This window comes from Sapajus apella, unplaced genomic scaffold (assembly GCF_009761245.1).
Source record: "Sapajus apella isolate SASKATOON/1434 unplaced genomic scaffold, GSC_monkey_1.0 scaffold62, whole genome shotgun sequence".
In the NCBI taxonomy this organism is placed as follows: Eukaryota; Metazoa; Chordata; class Mammalia; order Primates; family Cebidae; genus Sapajus; species Sapajus apella.
Genome location: NW_022437002.1, coordinates 20,229,447 through 20,253,198, shown reverse-complemented (window position 1 = coordinate 20,253,198; position 23,752 = coordinate 20,229,447). Strand labels below are relative to the sequence as shown.

The 23,752-nt window shown below is 37.0% G+C and overlaps 1 protein-coding gene and 1 pseudogene across 6 annotated transcripts in view; one reads left to right on the top strand and one right to left on the bottom strand.

Moving 5' to 3' along the window:
- SPATA6 (spermatogenesis associated 6) overlaps positions 1-23,752 on the top strand; it is a 158,457-nt gene that overhangs the window by 79,058 nt on the left and 55,647 nt on the right. For 3 of the 5 annotated variants that reach the window (XM_032247520.1, XM_032247522.1, XM_032247524.1), the window contains 3 exons: positions 2,182-2,222; positions 19,144-19,328; positions 23,215-23,314. In XM_032247520.1, the coding sequence (XP_032103411.1) occupies positions 2,182-2,222; positions 19,144-19,328; positions 23,215-23,314 (326 nt within the window). The remainder of the gene's footprint in view (positions 1-2,181; positions 2,223-19,143; positions 19,329-23,214; positions 23,315-23,752) is intronic. The other 2 variants (XM_032247521.1, XM_032247523.1) reach the window with 2 other exon arrangements.
- On the bottom strand, positions 9,499-10,813 carry LOC116529550 (annotated as a pseudogene). Its single transcript, XR_004259537.1, has one exon. The product of XR_004259537.1 is annotated as a Y-box-binding protein 1 pseudogene (transcript).

Genomic DNA, 23,752 nt, shown 5'->3' with positions numbered 1-23,752 from the left:
TTTTTCTGGGGGCATGCAGTGGTATAGTCTCTGTGATTTTTTTTTTTTTTTTGTAAACAGCATCAGTGGTATCTGAGATTTGTTCATTACCTTAGTGTGCAATTATTAGTGGAGGCTGTGTTTTAGTTTTGCTGAGGACTGGACACTAGGTAGTCTAGTCTTTGGGTCCCAGTGGTGGCAGTGGTGAGCTGACCATGCCTGTCCTTGGGCTCCACAGTGCTGTGTGCTGACAGCAATGTTAGCTGGTCCTGGTGAACTGATTCATGGACCTCTAGTTGGCTTACTCAGATGCTAATAGTAGCCATCATGGGCCAGGCAGAGATGGACAGGTTCTCAAACCCCTGGCTACCCTGTGTAATCAGTGTGGCATGGGTGATGACTGTGACAGTGGCAGGATGATCCTCTGAGTCCCAAGTAGTGCACACTGTTTTTGACAGTGGCTGAGGTTGTCTAGGTGGGCCAGTCTTCAGGCTTGAAGGTGGTGTGTACAGTTAAATGCTGGCTCTGGTGGTAGTGGCTGTGGAAGCCTCACAATCATGGCACAAGGCAAGGAAGAGCAAATCACGTCTTACATGGATGGCAGCAGGCAAAAGAGAGAGCTTGTGCAGGGGAGCTCTTCTTTTTAAAAATAATCACATTTTAAAAAGAAGAGGCCCAACCTCCTTTCCCTGTGGAGGAGTGTTCAGGTGCTATTAGTGGTGGACTGGGCTGGGCAGTCTTCTGGCCCTCAAACTATGTGCTCTGGCATGGGAGGAGGAGGGGCAGAGTTGGGCCTGTCTTGTTTGCCTCAGGCTCCCTGATGGTGTAAACAAGTGCTGGCTGTGGTAGGCCGGGGCAGAGTGGTCCCCTGGCCACTAAGGGGGTGCTTGGGTTTTGGAAGTAGTATTTGTACTTCTGCCCTGCTACTTGGAGCCGGAGACAATGCTGCTGCCTGTAATAGTACCCTAGCTGGCAGGTGAGGAGCATGTACACCACTTATACCTCGGCCCCAGTGGCACTCATGCCTCAGCCTCCATGCTGCTAGGCTTCAGGACAGTGCACAGTCTATGGGGGAAGGGTTCTAGAATGGCATCTCATTTGTGCTGCAGTCCCAAAGAGTCAGTCATGTCTCTGACCTTGATATAGTTTGGCTGTGTCCCCACCCAAATGCCATCTTGAATTCCCATGTGTTGTGGCAGGGGCCTGGTGGGAGGCAATTGTATTATGGGGGCAAGTCTTTCCTGTGCTGTTTTCTTGTAATAGTGAATAAGTCTCATGAGATCTGATGATTTTAAAGGAGGAGTTCCCCTGCACAAGCTCTCTCTTTTTGCCTGCTGCCATCCATGTAAGACATGACTTGCACTTCCTTGCCTTCTGCCATGATTGTGAGGCTTTCACAGCCACATGGAACTATAAGTCCAATTAAACCTCTTTCTTTTGTTAATTGTGCATTCTTGGGCATGTCTTTATCAGCAGTGTAAAAATGGACTAATAGAGCCCTACATCCAGTAGCTTGTGATAGCTTATTGCTAAGTCCTAGGGGCAGTAGCCTGTGCTTCTCTTGTACTTCAGCCTTGCTGCTACTGGGCTCCAGGACAGCTTGCAGTCTGTAAGGGAGGGAGTTCTGCAGTGGTACCTTGCTGTAGCTACTTAGGTCTCAGGGAACGCAAGGGACCCAGGGCAAGCTTCTCTCTTGGGCAGTGCTGTGGTACAGTCTCCCAGCAGCTCCTTATGTTAGTTTCAGGGCCCACAAGGGATGAAAGGCTCTTTAGTGGGCTGGGATTACAGGGGTCTGTGGTGATAATGTGGACCGCTGAGAGTCTCTCACTTACTCTTTCTCTATATTGAGACGTATCTCTTGGGTACCAATCCTCGCTGAACAGGCTGTCTTGCTTCCTTCTCCTTCCTTGCTTTCGGTGTTGCCTGTCAATTTTCTTTTGAATTCCAGTATTCTCTCTTGGCTGATCTTTTCAATGTATGATTATCTACTCAGTCTTTTGGTTTTTCTTAGTGGAGGAAGGGAGTACAAAATGCCCCTAATCAACTCTCTTGAAGGTGCAAGCTGATTGTCTCTGGTTCTTATTTTCTTTTCTGTCAGTATAACAGAAATTGTAATACTTATAAGTTGATTCTTGAAAATTGATTCCTTTAAGTAATGAGTAAAGCCCCAAAACTTTAATTGTTTTGTACTTCCTTTTTCAGATCATTCTCATCTTGGCTGCTACCGACCCAAGGATTATAAGGTGTGTGGAATGAATTGTAGAATAATAATTGTTCTGGCTTTCAGACAACAACATGAGTATATTACATATATGTATTTCAGGTAGGGATTATCAAATTCGTTTAGTAAAAAATGTAAAAACAGTGATTGTTATATAATGTTATTTTGGTTACTTTGTCAAGCAGTACATTTAATGTCTTTCTAAAATTATTTTGTGGCATTTGGTTATTCTTTTGCATTAATTAATTATTGAATATGTTAGTGTATGTTTATGTGTGTGCATGAGGGAGAGAAAACTGTTGTTATATTCAGTAATACCTTAGATGTTATATTTCCAAATTTCAGTCATTCACAGAGCACCCTCATAATTTTTGTAGTATTTGCATATATTTTATGCTCTTTTCCTTAAATTCATTTTCTTTCTATTTGTTTACTCACCATGATAAATGAAAATCCAGTATCAAATGCTTTACATGTACGATAGCCTTAAAAATAAAGCAATGTTTCTAAATTTTGGCTAGATACTGTTTTGCTAAAGGCTCTGAAACATACTCTCCATTTCTTAAAATGAGAATCAATGGTAGAGAGGTATAAGAGACATACCAGTAGCTAAAACTGAGGATTTTGTATTCAAAGGGAGTTGAAAAGATAATACATTTTTTCTGGTGATTCAGTATTATTTCATGTATGTTCATGTGCCATGTAAAATAACCTGTATATCTTCTCAAATCATTTTGGATACCATATTATTTCTCATATCACCTGTAGTCCACATCCTACATTTTGAGAAGGACTGTCTTACAGCTTATCTTTTCTGTCCCTAAGTGAAAGCATCTTGATGATAAGTGTTTTTATATGTGGGAAAACAAAACAAAAGAAAAACCAAAGCTTTTCTTAAAATATCATTGTTTATTAAACTGTTTTGTGTTACTGGTACTGAATACCATAATACTTTGTCATACTTTAACTGTGATAAAAGAAACACAGGAGAGTTACATAATGAGTCAAAGCACTGTTTAGGGACACAAATCTACCAGTGTCAGAATCATCTATGTGAAACTTTATAAAAATTTATGCTAAGCGTAGTAAATTGAAATTGCTGAGAATGAAGGCTGGAATTTTCTATTTTTACCAAGTTTCTGGATGATTCTTATTTATCTCTTTTGCCACCTATCTAAAGATTCATAATTGAGAGTCACTGGTGTAGACTATGAATATAGCACTTATATAGATAGGGCTGTCTCTGTATAGCAGGAGTCCTCAACCCCTAGGCCACAGAGGGGTAGTGGTCTGTGGCCTGTTAGGAACTGGGCCATACCACAGGAGGTGAGTGGCAGGTGAGGGAGCATTATGGCCTGAGCCCACCTCCTGTCAGATCAGTGGCAGCATTAGATTTTCATAGGAGTGTGAACCCTATTGTGCTGTGCATATGAGGGATCTGTGTTGTGTGCTCCTTATGAGAATCTAACTAGTGGCTGATAATCTGAAGTAGAACAGTTTCATTCTGAAACCAAACATCTTCCCCCTACCCACCAGTTCATGGAAAAATTGTCTTCCACAAAACTAGTTCCTGCTGCCGAAAAAGTTGGGGATGCTACTGTATAGTGTTTATATAGAGAGTTGTTTCTTTTTTAAGGCTGTCACTAGAGGAGAGTGGACCTGGCATAATTAACCTAGTCCAGCCCCACCCTGACATTTAAAATTTATGCATCGTATACATTGGTATTTGTTATACACACACATATACAATATGGAAAGGACCTACTGATCTTGCTTATTGATAATAATTGGTAGTACCTAGCATATTGTCTGACATATAGTAGTAATTCCTAACATATGTATATTGTGTAAGTGGATTATTAAGAGAAAACAAGTAAACCAAATCTATACAAATACAGAATAAAGAGAAAGTACTAATCTTTATCCTAAGGTAGCTATAATCCTGCTGTAAGTTGGCTGGTTCATTTAAAGACAGATGTTAAGAGCCCTCTTTTCAAATTGAATTCCACCAAAAGCTGCATTTCAACTACTTTAATTCCTTCCTACTCCCATCTCTGTATTTCTTAATATCAGGGCTTCGCTTGGAGGACAGTTGGTGGGAAGTTCACAGGATTATTTTTGTATTGAAGAGGTAGATTTTCATATAAATATATCTGCAGTATTAAACATGAAAATAAAAAAGGATTATTTTCATGTAGGCACATAGTAGTTAGTTAATAAATATTCAGGTAATAGAACACTATAGGATTTCTATATGGAAAAGAGCCATGAAGCCAGGAGTGCTCGCAGAACATTTTCTAGAAAAGTGGGACCTTGCGTGAGTTCTTTGAATGTGTATACTTTGCATAGGCAAAAGAGTTCTTTCCTGAGCTTCTCACCTTTTCTTTTTTCTCCAGCTTTATTAAGGTATAATTGACAAAAATTTTAGATATTTATGGTACAACATGCTGTTTTCATATATGTATATGTTGTGGAATGATTAGATTAAGCTACTTAACATATTCATGTACTTATTTGTTGTGGTGAGTTTTATTTTCACTGTATTTTTTAACGCTGTCATATACGTAAAGCATATGATACTGGATTTTCATTTATTATGGTGAGTTTTATTTTCACTCTATTTGTAAGGCTATCATGCATGTATGATACTGGATTTTCATTTATCTTGGTGAGTAAATAAATGAAGAGAAAATGAATTTAAGGAAAAGAACATAAAATATATGCAAATACTGCAAAAATTATGAGGGTGCTCTGTGAATGATTGAAGTTTGGAAATACTACCATGTAAGGTATTACTGAATGTAACAACTGATTTTTTCTCCTAAGACAAATTTGTCTTAGCAGTTTTCAAGTATATAATATATTATTAGTTAAAATCATCATGCTGTAAAGGTGAGCTACAGAATTTTTCATCCTGTCTATCTGAAACTTTATACCCTTTGACCAACATCTCTGCATTCTTCTTATACCCCAACAACTCTCTGGCAACCACCATCCTGTTTTCTGCTTCTATGAGTTTGGATTTTTAGATTCCACATGTGATATTGTTTGGCTCTGTGTCCCCACCCAAATCTCATCTTGAATTGTAATCCCCACGTGTCAAGAGATGGACAATTCCCACTTGCTGAGAGAGAGGTGATTGGATCATGGGGGCAGTTTTGCCCTTGCTGTTCTTCATGCAGTGACCCATCTTATGGCTTTGGCTCACACTGTGGCATTGCTGTCTTTTTCACATGGTGGAAGATGATGGAAAATACAGAGAAGGCACATCTTTTACTTAAAAGCCTGGGCCTGGGATTGACACACCATTCTTGCCTACATTCTATTGCCAATAGCTAATCACATTCTTTCACCTAGACGCAAAGATTGCTTCTTAGCAACAGTTCTACTCTGGAGGAGGGAAAGCTGAATTATGGTGGACAGCCAGCCATTTCTATCACACGTATAATACTCTGTTCCTTTTCCCTCCTAATATCTCTTTTTCCCTTTAAAAAAGATTATGTGGCTGACTATTGTGCTGAAAATAGAAAATTAGCAAAAAAAGAAGTTATCTCTGCCCTCATGGATATTTCATGGTAGTGAAGGAGGAAGAAATGATAACAAAATCACAAACATTCGTATGTACCTGGAACTGTGATAAATATCATGGAGGACATATATAATGCTTTGACATTATATACTAAGATGGGTTGACCTGGTTGAGGAGAATGGAAAAGATATTTTAAAGATGTTGAGCTTTGAAGATGAATAGGAGTTTACTCCGTGAAAGGGGGAGGGAAGAGCATATGCAAAAGAAAAGGGAAAATAGCATTTATTAAGGTTCTGTGGCTAAGCAACTAAAAGATTGATGTTGCTGGAAGTAAAGACGTGAATAGGTACTTGGTATAAATTGAGCTTGGAGAAGCAGGTAGGGATTAAATCTTTTAGGCCATATTGGAAATTTTGGTAATTGTCCTAGGTACAATGGGAGCAAATGAAATGATTTTAAATAGCAAGGTAACATGGTTAGATTTATCCTTTGAAAATATTTCACTGAATTGCAGTATGGAAAATGAATTGCTCGGGGAAAAGAGCTGATGCTGGTAGACAAATTAGTAGGCTATTGAATAGTTGAGGTGAGAAATGATAGGTTAGATAGGGGCAGTAGTAATGGAGGGTGATAGTAATAGAGATATTAGACAGATATTTAGAATTCATGTTGGAATAGTAGACCTGAAAAACGGAAAAGATGTGCTGTGTGATGACGTTTTGGTCAGCGATGGACCACAAATATAACAGTAGTTTTATAAGATTATATTATCTATTTTTTAATGTACTTTTTCTGTTTAGGTATGTTACACAAATTCTTATCATTTTGTTACAATTGTTTATAGCATTCAGTACAGTAACATGTTGTACAGGTTTATAGCCTTGGTACAGTAGGCTATATCATTATAGCCTAGGTGTGTAGTAGACTATACCATATAGATTTATGTAAGTATACTCTATGATGTTTGCATGGTGACAAAATTGCCTAGTGATGTATTTCTCAAAAGGTATCCCCATTGTTAAGCAATGCATGACTGTAATGTGTTCTCATAGGGAAAAATTTGATACTATAAAGATGTTCTCTACCTAGAGTAATTTAAAAATTAGCAAGATCCCAATAAAAATATCTCTACTCTTTTTTTTTTTAATTCCAGGAGCTAGGCAAAAGTAGCCAGGAAGACTGAAATCAGAGAGTATTGAAAGGAACTTAGCTGTACAATGTTAAGAAAGCTTCTTAGATTTCTGACTTTCATAAGTCAGTGTTTGATGATACCATTTATTGATAAAGGAAAATGTACAAGGATTAGGTTGGAGTTCACAGAATTCTAACTACTTCTGCAAATACTTGTTTATCTTGTTTAGGCTTTGGAAAGTCTCTGGCAGTGGTTTTCAGCCCAGAAGCTTAAAAATAAACAGACCAGAGCATAAAAAGCAACCACATGGCACTTGTCCCATTCTGAAGGGAATTTACCTTTAAGAAGTTATTGAACTTTTGTTTCTAGCGGGTCAGATGAGAAGGAAAGTAGGCAGAAGGAAGAATAGAGGTCTGAGGGTGATGGAGGAACATAGCACAGGAGATGAAGAATAGTGGGATAAATGCTGTTTCTTTTAAATTAGGATATGAAGGCATCTCAAAGGCAAATGGTTTTAACATTTTATATTTTTAATTTGCCTTGGCTAGCAAATCTTTTAAGGAAGCAATTTTTAGAATCAAATAATTTTTTTCATAGCATTTAGGAAATATGGACCATTGGATGTGTGGGATTTTGCTTCTTTCCATTCTAAGGTACCTTTCAAACAAACAGTTTAATTTATATAAAAAGTCTCCAGAGTTGCCACTGTAAATGTAAAATATCCTTGGTGAAATCATGCTGTTTAGAGAAATAGTGTACAATTTAAAATTCTAGTATGAATACACCTAGGAAGCTTGACTATAACTTAGAGGAGAACATGAACCTAGACTGAAATAAATCCATGAGTTTGGCAGTGTTGATCAGATATATTATTTGTGTGCAATTTTTCTTTGGGTCTCATGCTAATAGTTGGTAATTTCGAACTGAAGACTGGACAAATCCACAATTTTAGAAAGATGAAAGATTTGGAGGCAGTTTCTCCCAGAGAAAATTTCTCCCATGAAGAAAACAAACCAGCCAACCAACCTGAGGAACGTTTTCATGATATTTTGATAAGTGACCCAGGGCAAAGTTTTTACTGTAAGGATGTTGGTACAGTGAGAACAGCTGAACCTGTGAGTATTTGGGCTTGGCCTCAAAAATGGGTTTAGTAGCTTATGTCTGTTCACATTTCTAGGAACTTTCTTTTACAGACTCCCCTTAAAAAGTGACAGATACATATTAGTATTGTTAGTAATGAGACAGATTTCTCCCTGGCATACAAATTTTCATGATCAGATAATTAATAGATTACTAAAAGTCTTACTGCATTTCTAAAAAGACAAGGTAACTCAGTGATTGAGAGCTTAACCAAAGGAAATTGGAGCCGAGTCTCAATACTGAGACCCACTTCACCGTTATAGCCAGAGAGACCCCTGAAGAGAAGGGCTAAAAGAGGTCTCAGTAGAATTTGGTATTTCTAAGTTGAAGATCTTAGCTGTGGAAGCGAAAGCGCCTATTGGATCTTAGTAGACTTCTAGGATTGTCAACTGCCAACTGGTGAAAAGTCTACCACAAAAACTGAATAATCTGTTGATATCAAGCAAAGCTGAGTTTATGACATAATACCGAATGGGAGAACACCACCTTGACAGTGTTAGTGTTGTCTCTGGGAGAGGAATGTTAATGGCTGATATTTGTGTGGTTTTGGGAACTAGCCTTGAGTGTCATAAGAGATCTTTCAGTGTGGGAATCTTGTAGGCAAAGTTTGTGATATAAAAGTTTAGGATTAATAGAATAAAGGTCTGGGTCTTAAAGTCTTGACAAGTAAACACTATTTTGATAAGGAAGGGATTTGTTCAGTTGAGTGATCTGTTGACCTGAGAAGTGAACTTTTTGACCGGATTCAGAATCTGTTGTTTTGAGAAGAAAGCTCATTGATGATTGAGCAGTCTGTTGTTCAGGTAAATGATTTATGGGAAGGTCTTGAAGAAAATAATGAAGTTATTTACTGTTTATAGCTTCATTTTCCTGGGCAAGAATTGAGGAACTCATGAGAATGTGATGTTGAAGTAGGTGGGCCTTAGATCTTTGTTCTGATAGTTAAGCCATATGAATGCAGATGGTCTCAGTTCTTATGGCTCACTGAAGTTGTATGTTTTTTCATTAATGTGTTATACATTGTTTTTTTAGACATGTTTCTAGAAACCTTATGGCTTGTTCCTATTGTAAATGGACTTATTTTTTTTTTTTTTTGGTAAAATTACATTTTGTTGTTTTACTGATATATAGGTTTGGAATTGATTTTTGTATGACAATCTTGTCATAGATGTTCTTGGATTTTTTTTTATAGAGGTATTGTGGGAGGTACCCTGGGGAAGTTAATTGAATCTTGGGAACCAGCCTTTCCCATGCTATTCTCCTAATAGTAGATAAATGTCAAGAGAGCTGATAGGTTTTTTTTTATTTTTTTATTTTTTTTATTTTTATTTTTTTTATTATTTAAGACTTTTATTAACAGGTGCTTGCAGTTTGTTGACTTTTTTGAAAAAATCAAGCTGTAAACTTTTATTACAAATTAAAAATGAAGTTCTTAAAAATCTCAACTTGACCAGATATGAAACAATTTAAAAACCTTTAAAGGCGTATTGAGAAAAACCAGGCTTTTTTAAAAAACACGTTTGTTATTACCAAAAAGAGACATCTTTAGGTAAAAATAATAAAAACCCCATGCTGCATAGATAATGCAGATAGTTCTATTTATCTGGTCAACGGGCAAAAGCCAGCACTTAAGGTCTTCAGCTCCAATCTTTTGCTCATTTCTTATTGCTGGAATTTCTTATTTCTTCTTGTTGGATGACTAAACCGGATGATGGTAGAGATGGTAAGCCGGCATTTACTCAGCCCCGCCCTGCTCAGCCTCGGGAGCGGACGAATTCTCAGCTGGTGGATCGGCTGCTTTTGTCTCTTTGCCATCTTGTGGTTTAGGGTTTTCTGGGCGTCTGCGTCGGTAATTGAAGTTGAGGCGGTACCGACGTTGAGGTGGCTGCTGACCTTGGGTCTCATCTCCTTGATTTTCTTTATCTTCTCCATTGCCGTCCTCTCTAGGCTGTCTTTGGCGAGGAGGGCCCCTGCGGAATCGTGGGCTATATCCCCGATACATATTCTGCCTCACTGGTCTACCTTGTTCTCCTGCACCCTGGTTGTCAGCACCCTCCATCACTTCTCCCTGCACAGGAGGGTTGGAATATTGTGGTCGACGCCCATAGGGTCTCCGCATGTAGTAAGGTGGGAACCTTCGCCTGCAGTAGGGCCAGCGTTGTTGGGCCTGGCCTTCGGGAGCACTCTCTGATCCCTCGTTCTTTTCCCCACTCTCACTATTCTGGTAATTTTGCTGGTAATTGCATGGAGGACCCCTACGACGTGGATAGCGTCTATAATGGTTACGGTCTGCTGCATATTTACTGCCTTGAACTGGAAGGCCACCAGGACCTGTAACATTTGCTGCCTCCGCACCCTTTTCTCCTTCAACAACATCAAACTCCACAGTCTCTCCATCTCCTACACTGCGAAGGTACTTCCTGGGGTTATTCTTCTTTATGGCAGTCTGGTGTACAAATACATCTTCCTTGGTGTCATTCCTGTTGATGAAACCATATCCGTTCCTTACATTGAACCATTTTACTGTTCCCAAAACCTTCGTTGCGATGATATTCTTGTCCCCGCGGGCAGGCGCCGCCGATGTGAGGCCGCCCGGGCCACCGCTCCCTGTGCCGCTGCCCGTAGTGCCGGGCTTGGTGTCGGCGGCGCTGAGGGCGGGGGCGGCGGGGGGACGGCGGGCGGCTGCTGGGTCTCGGCCTCGCTGCTCATGGTTGCGGTGATGGTGACTGGGGCCGGCTGCGGCAGCTACTGCTCCTCCCGGGATGTGATGGTAACTAGGCCGGCGGCGGCGGTGGGGCTGCTCAGGGCTCTCTCGATCTGATAGGTTTATCAGGGGTTTCTGCTTTTACTTCTTTCTCATTCTCTCTTGCTGCTGCCATGTAAGAAGTGCCTTTCACTCTCATCCATGAGTGTGAAACCTCCCCAGACATGTTGAACTGTAAGTCAAATTAAACCTCCTCTTTTCCCAGTCTCCTGTATGTCTTTATCAGCAGTGTGAAAATGGATTAATACAGCAAATAGGTACCAGTAGAGTGGGGTGTTGCTGAAAAGATACCCAGAAATGTGGAAGCAGCTTTGGAATTGGGTAACAAACAGGTTGAAGCAGTTTGGAAGGCTCAGAAGAAGACAGGAAAATGTGGGAAAGTTTGGAACTTCCTAGTGATGTGTTGAATGGCTTTGACCAAACTGATAGCGACATGGACAATAAAATCCTGGCTGAGATGGTCTCAGATGGCGATGAGGAGCTTTGGGAACTGGAGCAAAGGTGACTGTTGTTAGGTTTTCGCAAAGAGACTGGCAGCATTTTGCCCCTGCCCTAGAGATCTGTGGGACTTTGAACCTGAGAAAGATGATTTAAGGTATCTGGCAGAAGACATTTCTAAGCAGCAAAGCATTCAAGATGTGATTCGGGTGCTGTTACAAGCATTCAGTTTTATGTGGGAAGCAGAGCATAAAAGTTTGAAAAATTTGCATCCTGACATTGTGATAGAAAAGAGAAACCTATTTTCTGGGGAGAAATTCAATCCAGCTGCAGAAATTTGCATAAATAGCAAGGAGCCTAATGTTAATCCCCAAGACCATGGGGAAAATGTCTCCAGGCCATGTCAGAGACCTTCATGGCAACCCCTCCCAATCACAGGCCTAGAGGCCCAGGAAGAAAAAGCGGTTTTATGGGCTGGGCCCAGGGTCCCTGTGCTGCATGTAGCCTAGTGACTTGGTTCCTCATGTCTCAGCCACTCCAGCCATGGCTAAAGGGGCTAGTGTACAGCCCGGGCTATGGCTTAAGAGGGTGGAACCCCCAAGCCTTGACAGCTTCCCTGTGGTGTGAGCCTTAGAGTGCACAGAAGTAAAGAATTGAGGTTTGGGAACCTCCACCTAGATTTCAGAAGATGTATGGAAATGCCTGGATGCCCAGGCAGAAGTTTGTTGCAGGGGTGGGGCCCTCATGGAGACACTCTGGTAGGGCAGTGTGGAAGGGAAATAAGAATCAGAGCCCCCACACAGAGTCCCTACTGGGGCACTGTCTAGTGGAATTGTGAGAAGAGAGCCATTGTCCTCCAGACCCCAGAATGGTAAATCTACTGACAGCTTGCACCATGCACCCTGGAAAAGCCACAGACACAACACCAGTCTGTGAAAGCAGCAGGAGGGAGGCTGTACCCTGCAAAACCACAGGGGCGGAGCTGCCCAAGACCATGGGATCTTGCATCAGTGTGAGCTGGGTGTGAGATATGGAGTCAAAGATCATTTTGGTGCTTTCAGATTTGACTGCCCTGCTGGATTTCAGACTTGCATGTATCTTGTGACCCCTTTGTTTTGGCCAATTTCTCACATTTGAAACAGCTGTATCTACATAATACCTGTACCCCAATTGTGTCTAGGAAGTAACTGGCTTGCTCTTGGTTTTACAGGCTCATAGGTGGAAAGGATGTGCCTTGTCTCAGATGAGACTTTGGACTACGGACTTTGGATTAATGCTGAAATGAGTTAAAACTTTGGGGGACTGTTGGGAAGGCATGATTGGTTTTGAAATATGAGAACATGATATTTAGAGGTGCCAGGGGTGGAATGGTATGGTTTGGCTGTGTTCCCATCTGAATCTCCACTTGAATTGTATCTCCCAGTATTGTGTTGTGGGAGGACCTGTGGGGTGGTAGTTGAATCATGGGGGCTAGTCTTTCCCATGACATTCTCATCATAGTAAATAAATGTCATGAGATCTGAAAGGTTTATCAGGGGGTTCTACTTGTGCTTCTTCTTCATTCTCTCTTGCTTCCACCATGTAACAAGTATCTTTCACACTCAGCCATAATTGTGAAACCTCCCCAGCCATGTGGAACTGTAAGTATAATAAAACCTCCTTTTCTTCCCAGTCTTGTGTATGCCTTTATCAGCAGCATAAAAATGGACTATTCGAAATACCCTCTTATTACAGTGACAGTGAAGCTTCAGGTTCTAGATGGCACAGTTATAATTTGTTTAGCATGTTTTATCAGCATGAGTCCTTGTGCAATTTTGTATAATTTCTCATGCTAAACTGTATTACCATATATTGGAAGAAAAATGAACCTTTATTATGTGAAGCCGCTGATTTTCAAACTTAACTTCCTACTGCAGTATTGCCGAACATGGTGTACTGTAGACTAATGTAGTGTATATTCTTGTCTTCGATAGGATCATCTATAAATTTCCACACTCATAAATATTATTTGCAGTAGAGTTTTGTTAGCTATGCTTTAGCAAGTTAAGGAAGTTCTCTTGAAATTCCTTGTTTGACTAGCATATATATATATTTAATAATGAATGGATATTGAATATTATCAAGTGCTTTTTCCAGCATTTGTTGAGATGATAATTTTTTTCTGATGAATTGATAGATTTTATGATAATCTATCCTTGTATTACATGAATAAACCACCTTGTCATGTTGTGTTTAGTTTATTCTTTAGTATTACTGAATTAAATTTATTAATATTTTAGGTACGATTTTTCCATATATGGCAACAACTGAGGGTGGCCTGTAATTATCCTTTCTTGTACTGTCCTTCAGTGGCTTGGTAGCATCTTGGTAATCACATTATAACTTTAGTTGGGAATGTTTTGTTTCTTTCTCAGAAAGTTTATCAGTATTTTTCTTGGCTCTGTGTATTGGATTATTGGTAAATTGTATTGTGAGCTCATCCTTTTTGGGACTTTTGTTACAAAAATCCTGTTACTTACTCATACAATAGGATATTCACCTATAAAAGTACATTAAAAACTTTACCCAAATGCATATAAGCATGAATTAAAAATCCTTCATCAACTATAACACATTCACTGACACTAGCCATACTATATAGACCTTTTCCACATGGATATTGACCCTTACCAAAAATCCTTAATATTCCATAGTACATAAAATCGTTCCCTGGACACAGTGCATCCCAGTCAAAAAACTCCTCGTCAACATGGATATCCCCAGTTTTTGGTCTCTTAATCTGCCACCCTACGAGAAATCACTATCCTGCTCGGACGTGTTACCCTCCTTGTTCTGAGCTCATAACACTTGGGGGTAAGTGTGATGAAACTATACCTGGCATCTGGTTCTTACCTCATAGCATGGGCTATGAGATCTTGCTGTTTGTTTCTGCCATAGATCCCTCATATATAGTTGGCCTGGTACCCTCACTACTTAATAGCTGTTTAATTTTGCTTTCATTTTTTTTTTTTACCAGTTAGGTGTAGATATTAAAAATGTCTACCTCCTAAGATTGTTTTGAGGATTTAAAAAGTTATTTATAATCACACTGCCATGTGTGTACCTATGCAACAATCTTGCATGTTCTTCACACGTACCCCAAAACCTAAAATGCAATTTAAAAAAAAAAAAGAAATTTCCTGGGAACTAAATGCAAACCAATAAATAAAATGCATCAATTCAGCACTTAAATAAATAAATAAATAAATAAATAAAGTTATTTATATGTAAATGAGTAGAACAGTGGTCTAAGAGGGGAGGGATTCTCTTCAAGAACTGATATATTTGGGAATTATTTTCTTATTGCATTATTTTAGAATATCTTTTAAATTTGTCTTTAGTGTAAAAAAAGTGCATCTTTCTTAAACCAAATCAGATAGTGAGCATATAAAAGTTTAAATCAGATAAGATAGGAATTGATCATTTACTTGATACAGGATTCACTAAGAAATGTTCTTGGCAAGATGAAGAAACTGATTTCAGTTATCCACATCTTCTTTTCTCCCTTTCAGAACCATACTTTCCTCTGGCCATCCTGCAAGTTGTACCTATACTGCACTACTGTCCTATGGTCCTTATTCTCAACTACTTCTCAGCTAATTCCATTTGAATTATTTGTATTTATTTCTGAACTCTTCTGCGCTGTGACAGACGAGAAACTTTAGAGAATAGTGTGTGATACTAGGCACTATGTAGGCTTACAACAAATATTTGTTGAGCAACTGAATTTTCTAGTTCCCATTATTCTTAGTAGTTAATTCTCATCCACACTGATTTGACCTTGAGGTTTTTGTAAATGTAACATTTTTATGGCCATTAATATGATTTATGAATTCAGTGTGTAAGCAACTTTTCAGGAATCTTATTGCATAAGTGTGATATAAAAACACTACGTATCATAGATATGAAAAGTATGCCATTAATCACAATGAATTTAGCGTATGAAATTTTCTTTTTTTACCTGTACCAGTTTCAGATTAGTTTAAAAACATTAGTGATTTTTTAATCTTGATACGTTTCAGTATTTGCAATATTGAAACTGTCACATTTGTGGGGTCATAGAAAATCATTTAAAAATCTTTTTTCATAAATGTAAAAAAGGTCTTTTTAGGCTGAAGTATAAATACTATACACAGAAGAAAATTATCTTTCATGTACCAAGCCCTCCACTGGTTTCACTTTTATTTCTTTTAATTTTTGTGTCAAATTTGTAAGATTATGTCTTCAGTTTATAGGTAAGGAAACTAAAGCTTCAATAGGGTAAGTGACTTGCTCAGAGTCTCATAAGCAGCAGGGACTTGAACTCAGGTTTTTGGACTCTAAGCCAGTGTTATTGAAGATACTCCCAAGAAATATAACTCTACTGTGATGAGCCAAAGAGATAATATTCCATTTAGCTTTTGAAAGGAAATAATCTAAGGGAAACTTGTAAGCGCTATGGAAACATTTTTTCAGCTACGGCTGAAGGCTTTAAGTTTGAAGTGGATTCGTATCAAAGAGACCTACACTTTCATTATACCTCTTAACCCCTTAGTTAGGCATAAGACTTTCCAAAACACACATTCTAATTCCATGGAAGGAATACATTCGAACTGTGTTCCCATTGCACAATTACTTTATGACTATTTGGTTCTAATTTCCTTTCTCGTTACTTGTCCTTGATGTCTTATATTCTGGATTGTAGTTTTTTTTGAGGTCTCCTGTTATATTTATTTAATACCTGTGGTTATTGTTCCCTTCTTTGGTGCTTTACACGCAGAAGATGCTTAATAAATGTTGAATACTCTTGAGTTGTAGCATTTAAGATTCTTGTACCATGTGCCCCTCTCACCTTTGTGATATTCTCTATTACATTCCTATAGAAATAGTGAAACTAATTGTTCATTTTTCATCTTTGCTCATCTTTTCTTGTGCCTTTTTCCTATTCTGAGTGGCCCTTCTCCTTTCTTCTACGTATGGCTTTGCTTTCAATTCTGCCTTCTCAATGAGACCTCCACCATTAAGACCATTACATGCCTTTATACCTTTGAATTTTGACACTTCAGCATATCTTATTGTCATTTATTCTTCTGCATATGCCCTGTCTTATCTGAATTGTGAGTTTAAGTTTTTGTTTCTCTTTATGTCTGAGTGTTAGCTAACATATTCAAGAGATTCTCAGTGAATATTCTGATAGAAAATCAGTAGTAGTCACCTATAAAAGGCTTAATTTAAAGCACTGCTGACTAGTTTGGGGAGAAAATTTAGCAGACAAAGACGAAGTTGTCTGCCATCCAACATGTTTCAGTTGACATTGCAATTAATAAAAAGAAAATAATCAAGGCCAAGTGGCTCATATTTGGATATATTCTAGAAATAACACCGTGACACCTTCCCCCACTTTTCTTTTTCTTTGTTGTATTGTCTTTTTTCTTTCTTCTTCTTCTTCTAGACAAGAGTCTTGCTATGTCACCTAGGCTGGAGTGTAGTGGTGCAATCATAGCTCACTGCAATGTAGAACTCCTGAACTCAAGTGTTCCTCCAGCCTCAGCCCCCGAGTAGTTGAGACTACAGGTGTGAGCTGCCTATTCTGTGTCTCTTAACATATGCACTTACATTGTTCACCATGAATCTCCTTGATCTTGTTTTTAACATTTACTGTGTTTTCTTTTGTGTCTGAATAGCTAAAAATGGAGCAATTTTATTTTTTTCTTTGATTTTGGTCACATATTTCTTGTTGGTCAGTTACTGAGGACTGTAACTGAGTCATTTGAACTATATTCTGTTAGGTTCTGAAATGAAAGCTTGATTCTCTCAGCTGTCCACTGACATATTATTTGTTGTAATTTTGGAAAATACTGAAAATTGTGGTAGTGTTGAAGCAAAATCTATGTTGGACTTATTTTTTAATAACAAATGACATACATTTATTGGAGAACTAATTTATACACCTAGACATCCTGCAATATAGTTTAAATAAATTATGGAAGATCTATAAGGTAGCTATTATTAAGATTATTTTTCATGTGAGGGGATGAGTCTGAGAAGAATTAGATTGCTGTCTAAAAGGTCAAATATTTAACAAATAACACTGCTATAACGTAAACTCTTAAAGGCAGGGACTTTGTTTTGTTCACTGTTGTAGTCCCAAAACTTAGGACATGACTGGAACTCAAATATTTGTTAAATGAATCCAATTCCTCTCCTCTTGTTCTCTCTTGAACTCAACTCCAGATTTTTCACTCTCATCACCCCATTAAAGCTATTTTTTGTTGATGTTATCGATGACCTCACTGTTCCTAACATCAAAGGTCTCAGTCTTTTCTAACTTGACCTATCAAGTTATATTTACCCATTAGTTATTACTCTTTCCTTGAAATACATTGTTTATTTCCAAAACAACCAATTATCTTGTTTCTTTCCCTTCTTCCCTGGCTACTCTTCAGTAATGTTTTCTTTTCATGTTTCAAGCCTCTAAATATTGGAGTATTCCCAGGGCTAATTCTTCAGATATTTTCTACTTTTGATTTACTTCCTTGGCAAAATCACCCAGTGTCATACCTTTAAATACCGTTCAGACTATAGTAATAACCAATTTATATTTTTTTCCTGGACTTCCCCCCAGACTCTGCTCTAATGTATTGGATGATTAATAGACATGTGAAGCTTAATATGTCCAAAACCAGACTCCTAATATCTTAATTTTCTATACTAACAATTGGAAGAGTATATCTAATTCATACAAACTCAACCCTTCTAGTTGATTAGGACAGATAACCTTAGTGTCATCTTTGACATTGAGACCAGTAGTCTGTTGGCTGTGTCTTCTAAATATATTCTGAATCTGATCACTTCTCACCTCCATTGTAGTCATTCTGGTCCAAGCCAGCATCCTTTTCCAGATTTTATTGCAATAGTTTCCTAGCTGATTTCCTGAGAGGACCCTTGGCCCCTCTGCAGACTGTTCTCAATATAATAGCCTGGGAGGTCCTATTTATAGAAGGAAAAAGTCAAGACAAATTTTTCTGTCAGAATAAAGGACTAAATTCTTAAAACCTACCTTTTGGACCTCATTTCTTACTACTCAGTCCAGCTCCACTGGCTCCCTTGCTAATATCAAGCATGTCCTCTTATTACTACCAAGATCTTTGCATTTATTTTTGTTTCTTCTGGCATAGGCTTTCTACAGATAATCTCCATGACTTAGATCTTACAGTCTTTACTGAGATCTTCATCTCTACTAAGATGCCTTCCTCTCTGTGAGGTTCTTACTGACCATCCCATTTAAAATTCCAGCTCATTTCCTGCATCCCCTTTTTATCGCACCCATCGACACGTAGCCTCCTTCTTGTTTGACATCTCCCCATGTTACTTAACATCCTTTGATACACTCTACTCCTTTATCTTGGTATAGTTGTGTGTTTTACATTTATAACTTCTTATTAGAATGTAAATTTTACCAGAATGTAAGTTCCACAGGGGTAGGAATGTATTCATTTGTCTTTCCTGATTTGTTCATGTGTCTATACCCAGAACAAATGAAGTAATGAATGAGTATTAGACCTGAATTTGAATCTAGTTCTGTTTGACCTGATAGCTAAACTAGGCTACCATTTGGTTTATGTGGATATATTTTTGTTTTAGATACCATACTCCTATGCCAACCTCACCACTACTCAGAAGCCTTTTGAACTAATGTTTTATAAATGTTACATATAATCAACAATCTTCCTATATTTAATCTTACAGTGACTAATTACTATATTCTGAATTTTATCTTTAAATATAGCTGTGGCATATATTTGTTGTATTTTATAAAAGTAGTGTTTGTGCACATGCATAATACTATGCATACTATGGTACTATATATATTATGTTATATACATATGTGTGTATATCTATATATGTAATTTTTAAAACAGGTTATCAGGACACCCCATGGGAGAGACTTTGATGACTCTTTAGAAAAGTGTGAAGAATATCTGAGCCCAAGGTCATGTAGTAAGCCTCAGCATTCAGCGAGGACCTTACTAGTCCATTCAGCACCCTCAACAATGCCGAAGCATTCTCCAAGCCCTGTGTTAAATAGAGCTTCTCTCAGGGAAAGGTAATTATGTGCTCTCTTTATTTATGTACTGATCTTTGAATAATAAATATTAGAAAGGGAAGCAGCAATTATACATGTGGAATGAATATTTATAAAAATGTAATTTGATTTTAAGAGGCTTAAATTGTTTTTGTTTAGAATATATTACATATTAGATGTGTTAGATGGTTCTTCCTAGCACAATTCTGTAGAAGTGAGTTTATTAAACAGATAGGGTCACATTAACCCTAACTACAGATTATACTTCTTAAAAGTGAAAAGTAGTGTATGTGATTGTTTTTAGTAGATTCAGAGGAATTTGATATTATAGGTTTGCCTTAGGTATAAACACGACATAGATTATATGTTGTATTTAGTCATAATGGCTATCTGTATATTGTTGGTAGATGGTATCTAGTTTTCTCAAACAACCTTCCCCCAACTCCCCAAGAGCATCTTAATTATGTAAAGATTCCAACTGTCCCTTTAAAAATACTATGGCAACCAGAGTCTGATTCTCTTATAATTTGGATGTGAAATAAATGCTTCCTTTTCATAGATTTTAAAATTGAAATTGGAAATTCATTACCTCTGTTACAAATAGTAACATAGGAAACCATGTTTCTGTAATAAATTGAAAATAAATCAACCCTGGTTAAAAAAATTAAATAAGTTTTTTTCTATATGTAAGAGAAACACTGTCAACAACGTGGAAATCAATGTATCTTTACAGCTGGCACTAAAGTAAGCGCACCAAATTCCTGTAGTGGGGCCATCAGATATAATTAACAAAGATTTAATTAACTGTGGAGAATATATCAAAAATTTAACTAAAAACTGATGATTTTAACAACTGTATGTTAGTTTGGATGCTGTGCTAAAACAAATCTAAACATATAGGTTTGTCTGTTTTCTTGTTAGCTTTGCAAGCATTCAAAATATTATGTGGAGGCATATTATAGACCCCAATCCTGAGATATGGAATTTTGATTAAGGTTGCTTCTGGTCTCTTAGAATCATGTCTGTGGGGGTGGGGAGGGGATAACGGAATCATTAGCATAGGTGCACACATATACAAACTACAACAACAACAACAAAAAAAAAACATCAAAAGTTCAGGAGAAATTCTGGAAGAGAGGTTTTTCTGCAGAAGTTGGTAACTTACATTTGAATATCAGGGGACTTTCCTTGATTTCATCATCTGTCCAGATGTTTAGAGGTACAGTTGGTGCTGCTTTTTATCAATTTTTAGAATTCATCTCTTGCGATTTTGTTGATTAGGTTCTTCGTCATATCCATACATTTTTCAGAATTTTTTTAAGTCTGTATTTCCTTGGATATGTTTTTATACTTTTATTTTTCTATCTTTTCACATATTTTGCAGAACTTTCTGATTGTAAACTTACCACTCTAATACTGTATTAATTTCAGTTCTGTGTTACTTTATCTTTGTATGCAATTCTGTTCCAGCTTTTGATTTCAGTCCTTTCCAGATTGATAAATTCTTCATTGAGGCTATATTGAAAAATTTTTTATTGATGATAGCTAAAGTTAGTTGTCCCTTTATTCATATTTCAGTGTGGGCAAGGGCTTAGAGTAGATAGTGGTGGCATTTACACATTATTTTCACTCAGGATGATAGATGTAGTAAGTTCTTTGCTAGGAGAAAATGAGTAATTCTAATGTTAAACGTCACCTATTTTATCTATAACTTTAGGAAGGTTAGGTAATTTTAAAATAAAAGAATATTATAGCATTTTAGTTTTGAGTTTATCTAAATAAATTAACATTTTATTGGTGTACTCTCTGGGGCAGGCATGATAGATAAACTTTTTTACTTTCACTAAAGCAGAGCACCTTTGATTTGAGTGTATTTTCTAAATAGGTAAGTCTCTAAAGGAAGATAAAATGTCTAAGACATATTACTGGGAACAAAAACATTTTATTCTTTTCAATACTCAGTACCACATATTTAAATATAAGACATTCTCTGAAATGGCTTTTTCTAGGTCACTAGGCAGTATACTTGTAGGGTGCTTATAGAATCTATTGAAATCAGTAAACAATTGAAACCGATATAAATGTAGATTGTATGTTCCGGGCAAAATTGGAAGTTTTGCGTGGACACTGTGTGAGAGAACATACAGTTATAGGATTTTATCTGTGTAAATATTCACTGAAATTAAATGTTTTCTCTAAGATTGCAGTAAAATGCCGACCGCTTAATCATGTATATAAACAAACAGATTTTTAGAAACTTTCGCAGTTGCTCTAATCAAATGAATTTCTTTATTTATAGTGAAGGTGGTTTTTACTTTGTGCCCATTTAAAAAAAATCCTCCAATAAAGTTAGCACAACATAAAATTGTTTCAATTTTGGTTATAAGTGTTATATTTCAGAAGCAGTTTTCTTCTCAGTATATAAATATTAATATTATAACTTAAAATTTGTGTGAGGTGTTGAGTTATTCTAAAATTAGACCAAGAAATACTAGCAAATCTTATAAAGGAGATGATATTCTTTTGAATCATGCTTAAAGTTTTGATTTTTATAAATGAAGTTAGATTGGCAAGCAAGCATTCCTTATACTACAGCACAGACTAGTGGATTCTTTAATAGTAGTATTGAAGAGATCCAGTGGATCCTTGGAGCTGCATAATTGGATCTCAGATTTCCAAGATGTGCTATATATATTGCAAATAACACAGTCTGCTAATATATTTTTTATAGGTGCAATAGGACTTGCGTTTACCTATACAGGATATTAAAATTTAGATAAATGATAATTCATTGAGTTATTTAACATACATTATGTAAAACATCCTGTTTAGTAGTTTATACTTTGTGTAAATATATGATATTTTAGCTTTTAAGAATCAACTGGGCTCATGCCTGTAATCCCAGCACTTTGGGAGGCCAAGGAGGGCAGATCATGAGGTCAGGAGTTTGAGACCAGCTTGACCAACATGGTGAAACCCATCTCTACTAAAAGTACAAAAATTAGCCAGGTGTGGTGGCGGGCCCCTGTAATCCCAGCTACTCAGGAGGCTGAGGCAGGAGAATCACTTGAACCTGGGAGGTGGAGTTTGCAGTGAGCCAAGACACGCCATTGCACCACTCCTGGGTGACAGAGTGAGACTCATCTCAAAAAAAATAAAAGTTAGGGGAGGGAAAAATTGCAAAGATGTAAACAACATATCAACGTTTTAACTATTTCTTTATAAAGGAATTATTAATAATACTTTATATGTATGCATTATAAAATTAGATAGAAATTTTTATTATATGAAATAAAGTTGTTTACCTATACTAATGTCAGTTTTGAAATTGAGAAGGGCATATAAAAGAGAAAGGAATGCTTTGTTTCTTCTTTCACATCTTTAATTTCAACCCCCAGACACTAATAATAAAGTCATATTTTTCATTTTTTTAGATGCATTTACCCATAGCTGAGACTAGAGAGATGATATCATCTATGTTGAAAAGAAACCATTTAACTTCTGTGTTGCTCTGTATTCTGAAAAAATAGGAGCATGATTAAATTGTAAATATTTTAATCTATTACACACATTTTGTTTCATTTAATAAAATTCGGTATTTTTTTCTCTGCAAAAAGGAATTTTTTTCACATAGTTTGAGGGTATGATTACTAGAGAATAGGAAGTATATGTAAAGGCATTGTACATAGAATTATTGTTTTAATGTGAAAATTTGTATCTTTAATTATAGCTCCAAATAATTATGTGTGGAAGTTATTAAAATGGTCAGATATATAGTTATGTTCTCCCAAATGTATGCCAACCTTTATTAAGACTATTTGTTGAACATACTGTGAAAACTTGATAGTATAGCCTAAAATCAGTACCTGATTTTAGTAATAAAATAAAACTTATTTTATGCCTACAGGTTTCATTCTGATTGGTGTTCACCTTCAAACTGCGATGAGATCCATGACCGGGTAAAAAATGTCTTGAAATCACATCAGGCTCATCCAAGACATTTATATGTTAGTTTCTAAAGTTTTCTCTTGAAGGTTAAGAAAACCACCAAAGATACTTAAAGCTTACGATATTAAAAAAAAAATGCTTACAATATTTAGTCACAGGGAAGAAAAAAAAAGAAAGCTCCATTTGATGGAAGTCAGTGGGTTTTGCCCAAAGCAACATATCTAATTCCTGGTCAACGTAAATCATTATGCAAAATGTTTGACATAGACCATCTGAACTATAAACAACATTAGTGATAATTATCTTATAAAGCTTCATTACATAGTGACATGATGATAATTATTTCACAGCCTTCATAATATGAGAACTCTTGTTTTGTGGCCCAATATAAAGCAATTTCATCTGCTGCAAACAGATTTAATTCTAAATGGCAGCATGAGGGGGTAGTGAGAGGTATGTAGTTTGAAGAAACTTCTCAGTTAATTTGTATGTTAGTT